Source organism: Macrotis lagotis, chromosome 6 (genome assembly GCF_037893015.1).
Source record: "Macrotis lagotis isolate mMagLag1 chromosome 6, bilby.v1.9.chrom.fasta, whole genome shotgun sequence".
Classification (NCBI taxonomy): Eukaryota; Metazoa; Chordata; class Mammalia; order Peramelemorphia; family Peramelidae; genus Macrotis; species Macrotis lagotis.
In genome coordinates, this window is record NC_133663.1 from 223841649 (window position 1) to 223860969 (window position 19321).

General features: G+C 34.6%; 1 protein-coding gene across 14 annotated transcripts in view; it reads right to left on the minus strand.

The window, feature by feature from the left end:
• Positions 1-6342: 6342 nt before the first annotated feature.
• Positions 6343-19321, minus strand: part of REPS2 (RALBP1 associated Eps domain containing 2) — a 260871-nt gene continuing 247892 nt past the window's right edge. For 8 of the 14 annotated variants that reach the window (XM_074192355.1, XM_074192352.1, XM_074192347.1 and 5 more), the window contains 2 exons: positions 18470-18575; positions 6344-13402 (listed from right to left, as the gene is read on the minus strand). In XM_074192355.1, the coding sequence (XP_074048456.1) occupies positions 13334-13402; positions 18470-18575 (175 nt within the window). In that variant the 3' untranslated portion in view covers positions 6344-13333. Of the gene's footprint in view, positions 13403-18469; positions 18576-19321 lie in introns of all 14 variants that reach the window. The other 6 variants (XM_074192348.1, XM_074192359.1, XM_074192358.1 and 3 more) reach the window with 2 other exon arrangements.

Genomic DNA, 19321 nt, shown 5'->3' on the forward strand with positions numbered 1-19321 from the left:
GATGATTTGTCAGAAGATGAGTCTGTGAGTTGCCCAAAAGATCAGAGTCAGTGTAAGTCAGACTTCAATCCAAGTCTTCCTGATGCTAAGGATGGTAAACCTTTTTTCTCCACTATTCATTTCTCTTTAAATGCACCCTTATTTCCCAGAGGACCTCAGGTTTCCTGAAATTTTGAGTAAGAGTTCTAAATAATCCCAACAATAATTTTAAAACACTATAGCTTCCTTAAAAACTGTTCATTAGAAACCTGGGATAATTAGCCTTTTGGCCTTTCTTGACTTCTTTAAAAATAAGTAAATTCAGGCTCCCAAGAACTAAACCTAATCTTAATATGCTATATCCCTTAACTAAAGGCCAAGTCAGTGATGTCAACAATTTAGGTACATTTTGTATAAACCAAGCATTTATATGATGTTCTGGAAATAGTCCACTAATATCCTGGATATTTCATAGCCCAGGACATGTTCTTCAGAGGAATAAATCTCAAAATTTTTAGTCCAGGACTCATTCCAATTGATTTAAAATTCATCATTCTTCTTCATATCTCACAAGTTTCTACAGAAATGAACCTATGTTATTCTTATTGTTGTTTGTTCTTTCATTGGGAGAGTGATGTAATGATTTGCAAGTGAATTGGATATAACTGAGACAGGACTATGCAAAGTCAATAGCCTCACTCTCTTCTCTGGGCCATCTGGGTCCAGTGACAAGACATAATACAAGTCAACTGGAGATAACCCCAGAGATTTTGGCCTTTTTAAACTAAGGTCTTTCCCACGTAGAAATTACAAAGTGACAAATAAGTATCTTTTTTTATGGTTTTTTGCAAGGAAAAATGGGGTTAAGTGGCTTGCCCAAGGCCACACAACTAGGTAATTATTAAGTGTCTGAGGCTGGATTTGAACTGAGGTAGTACTCCTGACTCTAGGGCAGGTGCTCCACTGAGCCACCTAACCACCCCAAATAAGTACCTTCTTACATGATCCTCATCCATCTACCTTCAAACAAACACCTCCTACCTTTCTCCATCCCCAAACAGTTTCCTGAGGATGTGAAAGAGAAGTAGGGAGGCAGTTCTTCATTCCTCCCTGAACCTCAGAATAGGATTGTCTTACTTGAAAGAACACTGATTTGTTCTCTAGATACTGGTTCAAATCTCACCCCTGATACTTATTGCCTGTGTGATATTGGTCAAGCTATCTACCTTTTGTGGTCCTCTGCTTCCTTATCTATAAAATGAGAGCTTTGAACCTGATAATAAATAGATAGTATTTATAAAATACCTTTAAATTTTCCAAAGCACTTTAAAATATTATTTTATTCATACAACAATCTGGAATGTAAGGACTATTATTATTCCCATTTTAACAGATGAGAAAACTAAAACTGAGAGAAGTAAAGTGACTTGCACAAAGTTCACATAAATTAGTGAGTGTGTGAAGTCAAATTTGATTCCAAGGTCTCATTTTACAGATGGAAAAGCTAGGCAGCAGAGGTCAATTTATGTGTCACATGTATCCTTTGACAGTCAGGTAAAGCCTACAAATATTGTCTCTGAGTAATGTTTTTAAATGCACAAAATATATAGAATTATATATGAAACCAATTATATTTGGTTTTATTATATTTAGAATAAATTTCCAAATAAAAACATAAAAAATAGTAAATTAAATAAATATAAACACATTTATAAATATATATATATAAATTAAATATAGAAAATAGAAATAAAATTATATTTGAGATATGGTTATATATAAATTTTTTTAAACAAATTTTTGGACCTCATGTTAACAACCCCTGCTCTTCATCCAGAATTCCCGGCTTCTTTGATTCTGTGTCTTCATCTGCAAAATGAGAAGAAAAGAAGATCCAAGAAGAGAGAAGGGATTGTTTCTGAGGCTGAAATTTTCTACAATCTGTTTGTAAACTAAAAAAATGACAGATCACCTAAGGCAAAGTCATATATAAAGTAGGTGCCCTGCAATTATTTTGAATTGGACCCACAGCTACTGTACCTATTAAAGATCAAGAGAACCCATCCATGCTTCAAATTGTTCTGCAGGATTAATGCACTTATGATTGTATACATATTTAACTCTGCAGTCCCAAGTGTGGGAAGCAAAGGCATTTAAGGTCTTAGGTTCCTCCAGTGACTCAGACCTGTGCCCCACTTCAAAAATCTCTCTCCAAACTAATTCTGCCAGCGCTCCATTTCTTTCTTTGCCAAGAAAGAATGCTTTTATGATATTTCCTAATGAGGTAAGGAATAAATATTAATCCTTTAGGAATGACCTCAGAAAATTAGAAAACTCACTGAAAATTGAATACTAGAAATTAGAAATTGGAGGCCAGTTGGAGGCTCTGCTTTCTTTAGAAGAAGTATCCATTCATGAAATCATGTCAATCCAAAGGAAGCAAGGACCTTTACTACTCTAAGGATAGATCAAAGGATCTAAGGATAATCAAAAAGGAAAATTTAGTTTGAGATACCATTGGTGTAGTCATGAATAGTACAGAAATCTAAAACATGACAATAAAACAATAAAATGATAAAACAATAAAAACAATAAAAACAATAAAACAGTTAAAGATGTAAGTCATTAGAGATATTGATGAATTTGTAGGTCATGTTAGCCAAGGTAATATCAACATATATATGATAAAGTCTCCAATCATGAGGGCACTCATAGAATTGAAAAGAACCATGAGCCAGGTTCTGAATTCTTTTTAAAATGAGGGAGAACAGGGCAACTAGATGGTGCAGTGGATAGAGCACTAGCCCTGGAGTCAGGAGTACCTGGGTTCAAATCCGGTCTCAGACACTTAATAATTACCTAGCTGTGTGGCCTTGGGCAAGCCACTTAACCCCATGGCCTAGCAAAAACCTAAAAAAAAATGCGGGAGAATAAAACAGACATGGTGGCATATTCTTATAATTTCTAATTCCAGGAGAAGCTGATGTTGGTGGATTGTTTGAGTTTGAGAGGTTTGCACTATAGTAGGATTGAAGTTGATAAGATGGTAAACCAGCCCAGGCTGGAAATAGAACAGCTCAAAAATTTCTCTGCTAATCAACAGTTGGGTGGGTCCATAAGAGCTTCCAATCTAACTAGTCCTGGGAAAAAAGGGAAGGGGGAAGGATAAATGAACCTTAGGTTTAGTATTTCATAGCCAGAATCTGAATGGTTGACATAGATGGATGACCCAAACCTCATAGGAAGTAAGTTGAACAGTGATGTTGGCAGAGGGAGGTTTAGGAAGTGATCATAGGAATCTAGCAGTAGGCTGATTCCTTCTTTCCATGTAAAGTGTCAGAGGATATAAAAGAAGGCTCAAATAGCAGATGAGAGTGTGGCCAGCCATGAAGTATTTTCTGGAGAGTCAAGTTTCTATGATTGCCAGAAAGTAGAAATAATATGAGATGAAATTAAGTATGAAGGGAAATTTAACAATAGGGTGAAAATTCCAGGAGGCATGTTGGGCAAAGGAGAATGGCTATGGCTTTTTTGAGGGATAGGGCTAAAATGGAGAGGAATTATAAAAGGAAAAAAATAATTTTGTCTTAATGTGGGGAGAAATCAGTTAATATATGGGTCCTGTGATGACTGAAAAGTGTTGTGGAAGGTGGTGGCTCCTGTGGTTTGTCACCTCAAGCACTAGGGATGCATTCAAGTTGTGAGTATAGGAAACAAAGCATATTGACTGGATATTTGGGTCAGTAAATACCTACTGAACCAGAATGAACTTATAAATGGCACCAGCTCATCCCAAGATGAAAGGGCACTTTTGACATACATCAAACATTAAGGATGTATTTATTTCTCAACTCTGAGTTCTTGCAATTCAGGTTTTAAGATGGATGTGTAGAGTCTTTGGTGTAGGCCCTTTCCTGAAATAGCAGTCAAAAAGGAAAGGAAGAGAGTGAAGCTACAACCAAGATGAGAGACAAGGGGAACAGGGAAGGATCAAGGAACTGATGCTTCTAGTAAGAGATAAATAGGTTCAGAAGGAGTGAGTAGAAGAGTAAAAAAGCACAGATAAGAAGGGTATAGTCAGAGAAGAAAATTTCAGAGTTTACTACATGAGGTTAGTTTCACAAATCTGTCTGACTACCCTGATGGAGTCCCAAGTGATGTCAATGCTTCATTTAGGGCATTTAAAGTTTCCCTAGAGGACACCATTTCCTACCTCCGTTGGTTTTAAGATGTTTTGAGTGTTATTCAACAAATGACTTAGAAATTTCAGATTAATCTAAGTCTAGAGACAGAAGATCTGTATTCAAATATGGCTTCTAATCCTTCTCACTTATTTGATCTTGAACAAATTACTTAACTTTTCTGGGTCTCATTTTTTCCCACTTGTAAAATTAAATTAAAATTAGATAGTCCTTCAGTTCCATTCTAGCTCCAAACTGAACTTCAATTTATTCCTAAGGGAAAATGATATCCAAATGCTTTAAAGAAAATAGTATCCACATCATTCAGTCTTGGCCAAATTCTAAAAAATATTTAGTATAATATGGACACCAATCCAAGAACCATAAAAATTAGATGGAAAAAGTCTATTCTGTCATCCCTAAAACCTTTTCTCCCTCCCTCTTCTTCCCCAATTTGGTCTATTATGTTTAGGTTAATTCCCTTGTGGTCTGGGTTGTGACCTTCTTTCTTAAAATATCATATCAAAGAATGTATGCACTGGCCTTGGAGTCAGGAGTATCTGAGTTCAAATCTGGCCTCAGACACCTAATAATTACCTAGCTGTGTGGCCTTGGGCAAGCCACTTAACCCCATTGCCTTGTAAAATCTAAAAAAAAAAAAGAATGTATGATATGATCAATAAAACAAGTAGTCATGTTTTCAAACAAAAAAAAAACCCAAAACAAAACTCATTTAATTTCCAGACCCCAATAGCACATTTCCTTTTTAGTTCTGGGGGGTAAGGGAGATACAATGCTCTATTTTATGCAGTCATGGAATCACAAAGTCCAAGACCCAGAGGAAAATTTTCGACATCTAAACCAGCTCCCTTATTTTATTAATGAGAGAATAAAAGTATAGAAATGCTAAATGAAGACATAACAGGTATAGTAAGGATATTTCATATGCCTAGCAATCAATAGTTCTCCAGTGAGATAGTAAAAATAAGAGTTGTCTTGGAAATGAAGAAAGGAGTTCTAGTCTCAGATCTGCACAAGTCATTTTAAGGTCATTATATCTCAATTTACTTATTCAGAAAAAAAAAGCAGAAGAGTTGGAGTAAAGTACTAGCTCTATGGTACCTCCTAATTCTAAAACTCCAATTTTCGATTTAAATTCTCTCCAAAGTCTGATGATTTTAATTTAGAAGTATATGGAACTGTAGGTGTATGTTCTACAACTTGACCAGAAGCTTAAAGGTAGCGCTCCACAGAATATTTCAGTCAGCAAAGAACTTGGAAACCATGCCATTCAAATCACTTAGACAAGAATTCCAGCTACAACGTTCTTGAATAGTAGTCATTCAATTTCTACTTGAGTTCTACAGTGCTGGGAAATCAATTTGATGGCTCTATGATTGTACAATGAATTGCATAGTGAAGATTTTTTCTTACAGACTAGATTGTAATCTTTGAAGACAGGGGCCCTTATATTAATCTTTTATTTAGTCCCTCCCTACTTCTAGCCCATGCTCTAAAGTTTTGGACCTATATAGTAGGGTTTTGATAAATATTTATTGATGGATTTGAAACATCTGCTGCCCATTGAGTTGAAAGAGGCTAATGTCAAGTCAAATAGGAAGAAATGAATCTTTGTAAGGATACAGAATTCATTCACAACACAAATGTAAATGATGTGGATGACCACAAGGTCATAGCATTAGGTAAACTAACCTGGTAAGCAGAAACCTGAAACAGGTTTATTCAATTAGAATTAAGTAACAATCAACCTCCAAGGAAAAAGAAATAGAAGCAAAAATGGCCATCAATAAATCCTATAGATGTTACTTCTGCAGGTCAAATAACAATATGCAGAGTAGAAAGGGTATGTGTCTCTTTCTCTATCCTGATGTTACTCATCTACTGATATCATAAGCAGTCCAATCTCTGAACAAGATCAGTGATAAGGTCCCAAATAAACATGGCAAGTTTCACAGTGAGCTCTTCATGACTTACAAATAAGTCCTAGATAAACCAAACACTATAACACATTTGCTCAATTTTCACAGGCCCAATATGTGTTTTATCATAACACTATGTTATCATAATTTCATATATATCATTATATTAATTTATTGTAATTCTACTTATTAAAATATTAATTAGGTAAGTATTAAAAATCTTTCTATTCTAAACCATTCCTTCCTTCTCAATTCCCAGATCTTCAACCAAGAAAAGCAATTTCCCAAACATTTTTTTACTGTGTGCAGAGGACAAGACAAGACACTGGAAGAAATCAAAAGCTCAGAGTCCCTACCCTCATAGAGCTTACAGTCTAGTAGAGATTCCTTTTTCATATTACTTGCATTAAAGTCTCTTTAGATTAAATATAAAACACAGTACACAAAAAGGAAGGGCACACATTTTGAAGTTAACGTACATTTTTATTTCAACATAGCACCCCAGTTTAATGTATTGTACATTTTCCAAATTGTATGTGAATAGCATAAACTACATACTAAACAAACATTTTGACCAATGTGAAAAGAGGCAGTAAATTAATCTGTGAGTCCTATGTACAAGTAAAAATACAAATATACAGTAACTACAGAGATTTAATCTTAAGGGTCAGTGACAAGAATATTCCCAATAATATTGTGATGCCAAATGATTGAGAGTAAGGTTAAGTAAAATGTTAAGCCAACTTCTTAGCTCATTGTCCAAAAAAAGATAATGGAAGAAAAATATCATATTTACAGAAGCAGCTGTGATATAGGAGAATGAGCACTAGATTTCAAATCAGAAGACCAGGACTGCAGTCCTGATTCTCTTGCTCACTAGCTGTATGTGATCTTAAGTTACAACCTCTCTGAGTCTCAGACTCTTCATCTGTGAAATAAGAATAATACTTTGATCTCATGGGGGTTCTTTGAAAAGTGCTTTGATAGACTATTAAAGCGCTATATACTTTTGAACTATTATTACTAAAGTATGACTTTTGAAAAAATAGACATTTATTTTAGAGGTTAAAATAGAACATTTAATTCTTATATCTTGTACTTGACCCAGTAGCTATGAAGAAGAAAGAAGGATCTTCTTGACTTTGATCCATTTAATGTGCCTGAATTGTGCTAAGAGTACTATTTTTTTAATGTTTATTACCTAAACCGGATGCAATGGAGGCTTTTATCAACTGCTCTTCTGAAACTCAGATGACCTATATCTCTGCAATGGGATATTTGTTACTCTTAATATCTCCTGAATACAGCCTAAACTAAGTAGTAGAATATTGTTGTTGTTGCTTGTCCTCCATTTTCAAAGAGGATTAAAGACATCATTGGTGATGTTTGACTTGATTTAAGTGAGGCAGAGTAGTGAAAAGTCATTGTTTTTGTGATATGGTTATATCATACAGCAGTGTGATTGAGGAACCTAAAAGTTTCCTCACTGTAGTCCAATAATTCCTTTTTCTGAATTTCTCAACTCAAATGTAATCTGGTCCTTAAAGTTAAAAATTTACATTCCCAATCTTTCCCAAAATATCTACAATAATGAAATCAGCTCAAAAAAGTTGCAGGTGAATTTTCAAAGCATAAAATAGCAAAACTCTTCTAAGGATTGAAGGTATTCCAAGTCCTTTCTGACTAGACTATAACTTTCTAGGGTCAACTCTTTCACATATTTATACATGTGCATATACAAATATGTGTATAAATACATGTATGTATTTATATATGTGTATATCTCAAAACAGAGATATTTTAAGCTTTAATAGCTTTTAGGAAATCACATGTATATGTTTGAATGTATGTACATTCATACAAACATCAGATATAAGTGATATGTTTGATATATACAGATATATTGCATGTATTTGTAGAGAAACATAAAACAAGGATAGGAATTTACACTCAAAAAGACCTGAGTTCAAGTTCTTTTCTCTGATATGCTAACTATGTGACCCTTGGTAAATTAACTGTTCAGTGTCTCAGAAAACTCTCAAAGATTCTAAATTGCACCGTAAATGTCATTCTGCATTGGTGGAGGGTGTGTGTTCCCAACATCAATGAAACCAAAGGCCAAGATCATCCAAAACACACACACACACACACACACACACACACACACACACACACACACATGCGCGCGTGCATGGGGGCACATAGACACCTACCAAATAAAATTTTGTTGAGTATCTAATTTGTACCCATAGTGGGCAGGATATACATTCACTTGTCAAGACTGTTTTGTTTGCTGAAAAAGATGCCATAAAAGTATTAACTTGGTGAGAGGCAAATTATGAAAAAAAATGTTATTTCCAGATTCTTACATCTGAGTTTCCTTGATAGGAACTCACTACCTTGAGAGAAGAAAATGTGGAGGAAAGGCCAAGGCCATTTATAAATAAGCACAAGCATATAAACCCATTCAATAGATTTTTCAGAGATTGCAGCTATAAGAAAATCATTATCAATAGAAAATTTTTGATTACTCATTTTAAAATAATACTAAGACTTTATATTTTAGATCCAATAAATCACAAATTACCGAATAGAATTCTTACCATAATAGAATCTCCAGAACTTTAAAGAATTCTTTAATCTCATAAATAATGAAGAGTCTATATTGAGCAACAGCTATGTTGTACAATTATTGCTTCTCAAAAATTATTTGCTACTCAAAAATTAAAGGGATTTTTAGAAGAATATCTAGTTCTGTAACATTCCTCATCTTGAAATTTTATTTTTTTCTTCAATATTGATCTTACCCTGGGTCTTACCTTTCTTAGAACACCATTTCTTTTATATTTAATTTTTTATTAAATATTATTATAAACCCATTATTTAACTTACCAAAGAAAAGAAAAATCAAACTGCCATTTTTATGACTTCTAAACGATATGAAGCATGACAGGTAGTGTGGTATAACAGAAGAGATTTTTCTTTGATGCCAGAAAGATCTAGGTTCAAGTTTTCCCTCTGATGTCTTCTGGATGATTGATCCAACTTCTCCTCCCACAAGGAAAATCTTTAAGATTCTAAATTACTGAGAATATTCCTATCTGTATTAGAGTAAGTTCCTCAGATTTGCATGAACTGATGCTGAGTGAGATGAGCAGAACCAGAAAAACACTGTACACCCTAACAGCAACATGGGGGTGATGATCAACCTTGATGCACTCGCTCATTGCATCAGTGCAACAATCAGGGACACTTCTGGGCTGTCTGCAATGGAGAATACCATCTGTATCCAGATAAAGAGCTGTGGAGTTTGAACAAAGTTCAACGACTATTCCCTTTAATTTAGGGGAAAAAAAACCAGATATCTTATTGTCTGATCTTGTTATCTCTAAGACTTTTTGTTTCTTCCTTAAGGATATGATTTCTCTCTCATCACACTCAATTTGGATCAACAAGGAAACAAAGTAAAGACTGCCAGATTGCTTTCTGTGGGGGGAAGGAAGTAAGATTGGGGGGAAAATTGTAAAACTCAAAAACTCAAATAAAATCTTTAATTAAAAAGAAAACAAGGTTATTTTCATGTACCAAAAAAAGAGTAAGTTCCTCAGTAGGAGTTCTCTACTTACAACCCACCCCTCAAAAAACTCAAATCTACTACTAAATTCAAAATTCCATTATCATTTTTACTCACTCTTTGGATGGGATACAATATGGACCTGCTTTCAGTTCTACTCCCTAGAAATGTTATGGTCAAATCTCAATGTTAATACACTGATAATGATAGAATGTTAATAGAATGTTGGTAGCTACAGTAATGCCTAGTCTCATTTCTCACTATAAACCAAATAAAAATGGATGGGTAGGCATCCTAAAATAAAGTTGTACACAAATATACATATACATATCTTATTGGTACATGCACACTTAAAATACAGGTTTTTAATATATTAAGTGTATGTCCATATTTATATGCAGACAGAGAGAGATGGCAACCGGCTAGGCAACACTGGATAATAGGACATTTAATCTTACTTTAAAGATACATTATTTCTTAGTGTGAATATACCCCTTATCTATGCAGATCCCAATCTTTCCAAGACTTGGTAGATCATCCTTGCAAACTACAATGGCCAAAATAATGTCACATAAGATGACCAATATTCTGGAGACAAGCCTTTCTGAATTTAGTGAGGTGTGTCCTTGGACAAAAAGGTACACTGACTAGTGCCAAGTCCACAAACATAATAGCTCTTTTTTTTAAATAATCAGCAAGAATGGGGGAAAATTGTAAAACTCAAAATTAATAAAAGCTTTCTAAATAAAAAAAATTTTAAATCAACCTTAGACATTTAATTCATTAGGATTATAAATAAGTAAAGCCAAGACAATCCAGGGCAATATGACTTACTCTATGATATAATGTCAAACACTGATGATATTTCAGATGTTATGATTGTCCAATGTGAAAAAGAAAAAAAATCTAAAAAGCAAAAAATAAAAAATAAAAAAAAAGAAAGGAAACTTGTCCAGGTTATATATTCCTGGCATTGGATTATGAAATGGTCCTATATTATGAGGAGAAATCATTTCAGCTTTTAAAATATGTAGACTTTCAAATATATATTTGTTTATAGAATAAGCAGTGAAATATGAAATGCTATCCAAAATGTTAGAAAATTGCATGACTCTTTTATATGCAGCACAAGCCAAGCAAGATCTAAAAGGTTCAGACAAAAACCATTATTCCTAAAATTTGTTGCTGCTAAAGGAAACTTTTAAAAGGCAGATTACATAAAATATAACCTGGAAAAACTCAATGTCAGAAGGGACAGTCTACTTTTTTGAGTGTGCGTGTCTGTAGAAGAAAGTGGAGTAGGGAGGAGGGGGAGGGGGAGAAGGAGGTTGGAGATTAAAGAGGAGTGAGAAATTGAGAAGGAAAAGAAGTGAAGTAGAAAGAGTTCTAGGGATTTTCTTTCATTTTTCATTTATGTAAGCATACATGTGTATGTGTAAATGTGTGTAAAGGTATGTAGCTGTGACTACAGCTCCTCCTCATTAATAATTAGTGGGGAAATTTTAACTGCTCCATTTTCCTCATTGTGGGCCACTCATCCCTCCTTAGGCAGCCTAAGTTGGTGGCTCCCCACTCCCAGGGGATCTTCACATTGATATTTGATTTGGCATGGTCATCAAGGACAACTTTGTACTACTGCAGCTCAGAACTACCAAGCTGCCACCTAGCTGCCCCCTTTCCAAACATTTTCAAAGCAAATAAAAATGAAAATTTGCAACACATAATAAAATTCCTCAAATACTACATGATTTCATTTGAGTGGGGGAGAAAGATTCCTTCACAAAGACAATGATTGGTAAACTCATGGCTGTGACTGCTCTAAAGAATCTTAAAAAAATTAGCTTCTGCCCAAAGTGCTTCACTGTATTTATATTTCCAAATGCCACAATCAATTTCCAATGGAATTCTAGAATTCCCTCACAACACACTAACATACACACATATACACATATACCCAATCCTTCTTAGGGATAACCAAGATGGGTGCATTAAGCATTAAGAGGAAAAGAGAGGTTCATACTATTTGCATCAATGAGGCCTTCAGCTAGACCTATTTTGAAGCAAAATAGCTATCTAAGAAAGGTACCAGTTAGTTCACTTTTCTATGTGCTTTTAAACTTTATGTGTAGGGACAAAGGTTCCTGTTTGAAGCAAAGAAAAAGAACTCTGATGCCAACATCCGGGGGAGAAGACGCCTATCTGAACTTCTATGGGGCTAAAATTCTGCAAGGGAATTTATTATTTTATATCAACTTGGGGCAGCTAGGTGGTGCACAGACCTGGCGTCAGGAAGACTCACCTTGGTGAGTTATCTGGCCCTCAGACACTTCCTAGCTATGTGACTCTGGACAAATCACTTAACCCTGTTTGCCTTAGTTCCTCATCCAAAAAGAGTTGGAGAAGAAAATCTCTCTAGTATCTTTGCCAAGAAAATCCCAAATAGAGTCATGAAGAGACAGGCACAAATGAAACAACTGAACAACAAATATTGTGTCTAATGCAATCGATCTTGTTCTGGCCAAACTGAATTGGATTATATTCTAAGGTCCCCACATTTTACTATTAATATGTGTATTGATGTGCTTGGTGTAACCTTTGATCTTCATCCATTCCTTCTAACCATTCAATGTAACCCAGTCATGTAGTCCAGGTTAACAAAAACAGAGATACAAAGAAAACAGCAACTCTGTTCCAGAAATGATCATATTGTATTGGTATTGATCATTTCTACCTTTCTTTCTAGAGGATGGACTGTATATTAAGCAAAGAACTGTAAAGAGAAATTTGTCATCCCATACCATCTCTTGGGTTTTCCTTTTGGTTTTCAAATTTGTATATGTATATATGCTGCATCAGTATGGAACAATAATGATTATTTGACAACTCTTTGTTTAATTATGTCAGATTAGATCATTAAAAAATCCATCTAGTTTGATTATCTATCATGATGAAATGAACCAGATAACATTTCAAAGCTCTATTTCATATTGTGCTATGTAATCAAGGAGAACATCTGAGATTAAATGTAAAATAAGGATTATATATTTATAAATAGATATGAAATATAAATGGCACTCACTATATCATAGGTTTATTGGCAAATGAGAGTGGTGGGCACAGCTTCAATCTAAATTTGTTGCTACTCTTAGATTTATTTACTTAGTCATATAATATTATATCCTAAGACAAGCCTATTGGAATCATATACCCAGAATACCAAAACTAGTACATATGAATTATAAATGCAAATATAAAACAAGCATCCTGATAACAAGTTATAAGATTCCATACAAATCAAGAGTTCTTTCAATAAATAATGCACTAAATTTATTGAAGGACTAGGGAACTGGATTAGTTTTTGGTGATGAATTCCATCTTTGAAGACCCTGAAGAAGTATTTAAGAATGGAGTGCTATGAGACAAATTCTACTCTTAGCCACAATCTCAAGTTTGACCATGGGTTGAAGGACTTTTCCACCTGGAGTTAGAAACATAAGGGATGACAAGTGAGGCAAGAGGATGGGGGAGGAACAGGATACAGATTGCATTCCACTTTTCTCTGCTACTCAGGTTGATATCTTTTCTCAGAAGATGTGCTCCATAAGTGAAAAGGGAAGACCTTGGAATGGAGGTCAGTTGTTCTCACTCCTTACCAAAGGTCACAAGACTGTGACTGGGCGAAGTTGTTCCAATTGGTTTTCCAATGCAATCCGTTCTTGATGAACTTCCTAAATCATCCAAAATAAAAAGAAATGAACAAAAGTGATAATGAGGATAGCTAAGAGTTCATCCCTATTCCTTTGTCTGGTATGAAAAGGAAATATTTCTAGGAAATATTTCTATGAATACTTTATACTTAATTCAGATTGTGGATTAGGAAGCAATAGAGTCAGTACAGGTGAAGAAACCCATCTATCACCAAATATTTATTAGGAAGGTAGGGGTCAGAGTAGATAGAAGGCTGGATTTGGAGTGCTCTATGAATAATTTAGCTAATTACTTACTCTATGCCAATCAGTGTGTTAGGTCCTGGGGATATAAGGAAGGAAGGAAGGAAGGAAGGAAGGAAGGAAGGAAGGAAGGAAGGAAGGAAGGAAGGAAGGAAGGAAGGAAGGAAGGAAAAAATATTCCCTGCCCTCTATGATCTAATATGATCCTATATTCTCTACCAGACTAAATTTCATGAGAGAAGGGGCTGTGGCTAAACCAGTTTTTTGTATCATCTCTAGAGTCTAGAACAATGCACTGCACACAATAGGTACTTAATAAATGTTAGCTGAATTAAAATAGGTTCAATTCTTTGCTGCTACAAACCAGAAATAAAAAGAATAAATTTCTCTCCAAAATCTATGCTCAGACACTTAATAGCTAATCTGGACCACGTCTCAACTATTATCTGGCTCAGTTTCCTCAACTATAAAATGAGGATATAATGTCATCTACAGCAACGTCCTGAGGTTGTTGTCAGGATGATACTGGAGGAGACAAGAAATACATAAATAAGAATATACACCCCCAAATATATTTTTTAAAAAAGATATTGCTAGTGACAATCCCTTTGCACCTTCCTAAGAACTATGTAAGGATGTTTATCAGATCTTATTACCTCAGCCTCATTACTAAATGGGAATCATAGTTGAATATAACATAGCTCTTTCCTCCCCTTGAGACTTCACACAGCACTGTTTTCATGTCTTCTCTAAAAAGTAAGTATTTTATTTATTTGTTTTTTCCAACTACATGCAATGGTTGTTTTTAACCAATCATTTTTTTCAAAGTTTTGAGTTATACAATTTTTCTCCTCCTCTCCCTTCCCTTCACCCTTCCCCTAGCAGAAAACTATGAAATAGGCTTTACATGTGTGACCATGCTAAACATAGATTCATATTGAACATGTTGTGAAAGAATCAGATCCAAATGAAGAAAGAAAACATTAGAGAGAAAAAGATGACATAAAACACAAGACAACTTTTAAAAATTGAAAATAAGCTTTGGTCTTCATTTAAACTCCACAGTTCTTTCTCTGGAAATGGATGGCATTTTCCAAACAAGTCTTTTAATATTTCATGTTTTTATGAATTTATATTATATACATATGTTTTTATGTATATAATAATATGTAATATACATATTATATATATAATATATGTATTGCTTTGTACCATAATTCTTTGGGTTCAATTCATGAGGTAATTCAGTGGCATAATGGATAAAGAACTATAGTGGAGTCAAGATGACTTGAGTGTGAATACTGCCTCAGATACCTGCTAACTGTGACTCTAGGTATAAGTTCTCTGAGTCTCATTTTCCCCAACTATAAATTGAGAAGTCTGGACTTAATGGCCTCTAAAGTCCCTTCCAGCTCTAAATCTATGATCCTATATTTCCAACTAGACTAAGTTTCAGAAGGAAAGGGATTATGGCTAATCCAATATTTCATATTTCCTCTAGCATCTAGTACAATACATTGTCCATAATCAGCACTTAAAAATATCAGTTGAATTTAAACCAAGATTCAGTTAAATTTTTGCTGCCACCACTCAAGGACAAAATTAAGTCCATGCCTAAATTTCTTTCTCCCTTCTTTGGCTTTTTCAGCAGTAGATACTTCCTCCATAGTTTCTAATAATGTTTTCCTTCATTCTTGAAGAAGGTCATGGCATCAGAGGAGGAGATGCCATGACAAGAACAATCCTCCAAAGAAGGTTCAAGTTCAGAATTAAATATTATCACAATGTGAATGAAGGTCAGTGCAAAATTATACAAAAATAGTTCATGGTATTTAGTGAGATAAATTCAATGAAATTCTCAACTCTTTCCAGATATACCTGTTATCATTCCCTTTTAATTTTCAGCCCCATTTCCTGGGTCTGGATCCTTGAGTTAAGAGTTCATCTTGACCAGGAGTTTCAGAGGCGGGAAATTGAAAGGCAAATGAAAATGACTCATTCCTAAGAGGAATGATTAGAAGTAGGTGGGATAGTAGCCAGAACTCTGGACTTGCAATAAGAAAGACCCATGTTCAAATCCTGCCTCATATACATATCAGCTATGTTTCTTAGTAAAATGAGGATTATAATACCCACAATCTCTCAAAATCACTGAGAGGATCAACAAATAAAATAATTACAGATCTTTGAGTAAATAGTAATTATTTTTATTATTTAATATTAAATTGCTAATTGTGATTCTGTGATTCAATGGATAAAGTGTTGGGCCTGAAATCAGAAAGTTCTGAGTTCAAATTCAGCCTCACATAATTACTAGCTATGTGTCCTTGGGCCAGTCACTTTAACCTCTGTCTGCCTCAATTTCTTCATCTATAAAATGGGGTTAATAATAGCACCTCTCTCCCAGGGTTGTTATGAAAATCAAATGAGATAATAATTGTAAAGTGTTTAACATAACTGGTGTCTAATGAATGTTTGTTGCCTTCCCTCCTCCCAGAAACAAGAAGGATCTTTACTTGTACTCAGTGATAGACTCACTGGTCATATATATTCAAAGATAAAGTGAAGAAAGGATCATAGAATCCCAGATTTAGAAACCATAAAGTCCAATTCCTTGTTTTTTTTTATTTTTTTTGAGAACTAAGGAAACTTAGGCACAGAGAGATTGTGACTTGTCCAAGATCATACAACTATTATAGACATCTGAGGCAACATCTGAATCCAAGTCATCCTGACCCCAAGTCCAATGCCCTCTTCACAATGCCCCTTTAGCTGAAGCTTCTTTAAGAGGTCTTATTTGTGAACGGCACATTTAGTAGTTGGGGAAATGGCTGGGAGAAGTTGATACATGGATAACAATAATTCATCTCTCACAGTTTTCTTAAAAAATTGAGATAATGCACATAAGCTACCTTTTAAACCTCTGAGCTAATAGATTTGCTAGCTAAAATTGCAGAATATAGATTGTAAGTTTCTTGAGGTCAGGGATGGCTTTTCATTTTTGTTTTGTTTTGTTTTGTTTTATTCCTTGGCAGCCCCAGTTTGGTACCTTGTACATAAAGAGATATTTAATAAATGTTTGAGGAATTAATCATTATTCCTAGTTAAGTTGTATATTTTAATAAATTATATAGTTATATAACAGTATATACTATATTTGATATAATATTTATATTTAAATATTATATTACATATTACATATATATGCAAGTGTGTGTTTATGAAAAAAAGACTAAATCTGCCAATTCAAAAGTTTAATAATTTCCTAACTAATGTATTTTTAGATATTTTGTTTCAAGGTCCAGATCAGTCAATAGGTACACATATACACACAAGTGACATGATTTGCCTGAAATCATAGTTAATAAGCATTAGAGCTGGAATTACCTCTAGATTCAATGTTTTTGCCACTAGTGCCTGATTTGAGTATTGACTGACACATTACGTTACCTTTTATATACTAGTGAGTTGAATCTAAAGTTGGAACTGAACTTTGAAGGATGGTTAGAACTCAGAAAGGAGGAGGAAAAGGAAAGAAAAGACATTCATGAATGGGGGGTATCATGCTTAACCTGAACTAAAAGGAAGTCTTGAGGTCATCTAGTCAAGGTGTTCTTAACCTGGAGTTCTGAAAAATACATGTGTGTATGCACATACATATTTGTATGCACATGCATGCAAATGTATCGTGTGACTTGATGTGGGGAAACATAACCTATTATGAGCCCTATCTGCATGTGCACATACAACACATGTGTGCATGGTGTTTGGGTCTATATCTAACCATTTGTGTTATATTTGTGCATATATAAATGTATATAAAATGTATACATACATATACATACACTATATAAATGATCACATACACCCCTATAATATGCATGCATATCTGCAACATATAAGGGTTTAATATATATGTGTGCAGATGCTATAGATATATAGCTATATAACACATTTATATCTTGAATATATGCATATATATTACATATATACACATAAATGCATATATGTCTTCATGTTCATTTATACATTGTGTACATGAGTATGTGTGTCTACATACACACACACACACACACACACACACACACACACACACACACACACAAAGCATGCAAGCAGGGCTAGGTGGCCTGACTAGTTAGACCTCAGGAAACATTTGTATCTAGTTAAGAAGGGGTTGGAATCTTTTAAGATTCACATGTAGGTGATTCAGACAACCCTGCTCTAATAGCAATATATTTTATTTTGCTATTCTTCTAGTCCCCAAACATTAAGTCTGAAGAATATTAGACATTAGAACATTATTTTTAGAACATATTATTAAGACATTACTTAACTATCTCTCCCAAATATTTGGGAATGAACTTGATTTTGGGAGTCAAGTAAAATCAATAATCATTTAATAAGTACTTACTCTTTTCAGGCAAGGTATATCCCCTCCCTCCCTCTTTTTTTCATTCAAAGAGCCCAGGATGCAAAGGAGTAGAGAGTTGTAAAGATTCAAATTAGCCTTCGGATCAGGAAACACTTTCTAACAATCAGAATTGCCCAAAAGTGCAATGGGCTATTTCAGCAATTTTGGAATCTCCTTCACCCACAATAAGAAGTTTCAAGTAAAAGTTGGAAGTTCATTTACTAGATGAACTGTGGTAAGGATTTCCTTTTCTGATATGCCTTGGATAAGGTGGTCGGTTGCAAAAGTCTCTTCTCCAACTCTAATATTCTTTGACATTGTGAGTTCAGAAACAAAGCAGTCAGTCTCATTCATAAGAGAGGGATCAGTTCTGTGGACATTGGTAAAAAATAACTGGATACTCCAAGTCTAAATTCAGTGCATTTTCTCACCTTTAGTTGCTGTTGAAGCTCACTGTTCAACCTTGCTAGCACTGCATTGGCCTCCTTGTTTTTCCGAATAGCCGTCTGGATTGCCTTCTTCTGCTTAGAAGACTGTCTGCAAAGAAGTGAAGCAAAAAATAATTTTTTTTAAAAAAGGACCCAGACTTTGAAGATGGAGGAGAGCTTCAATTGATAAAGGAGCCCATGCTTGTTAATAAGAAAAAAAGGGAAGGAAGGAAGGAAGGAAGGAAGGAAGGAAGGAAGGAAGGAAGGAAGGAAGGAAGGAAGGAAATGAAGAAACAAAGAAAGGGAGGGAGGGAGGAAGAGGAATGAAGAAATAAAGAAAGGAGAGAAGGAGGGAAGAAGAAAGAAAGAGAAAGAAAGGAGGGAAGGAAAGAATACTGAGCCAATAACCTCTGGAAGAAATATAATTCCTTTTACACTTATAGAATATAAACATATTTAGATTTCATATTTCATGACCTAAAGAATAGCTATGATGTGCACTTATTCAATTACTTGACCTTCCATGTGACATTTTAGTAAAAAAATGTCTTTCAGACAAATTATTTTAACTGAAATGCTTCTTGTGTATAAGCATCAATGGCATTTAAAGAGCTACTCATGCCCTTTGGGCAAGTCTTAAGAATAGAAAAGCATGCTCAATGAAGAAGTAATTCTATAATACACAGAGCAGCCTGCATTATGTTGCTTTCTTTCTTCATTACCAGAGCCAACAGCATGAAAATGGTAGAGAGAGAGTGTGTGTGTGTGTGTGTGTGTGTGCCTACACTATCTGTGGGGCTTTAGAATGTATGCAAAGCTTCTCTAATATAGCAGCCAAGGACATTATAAATCCAG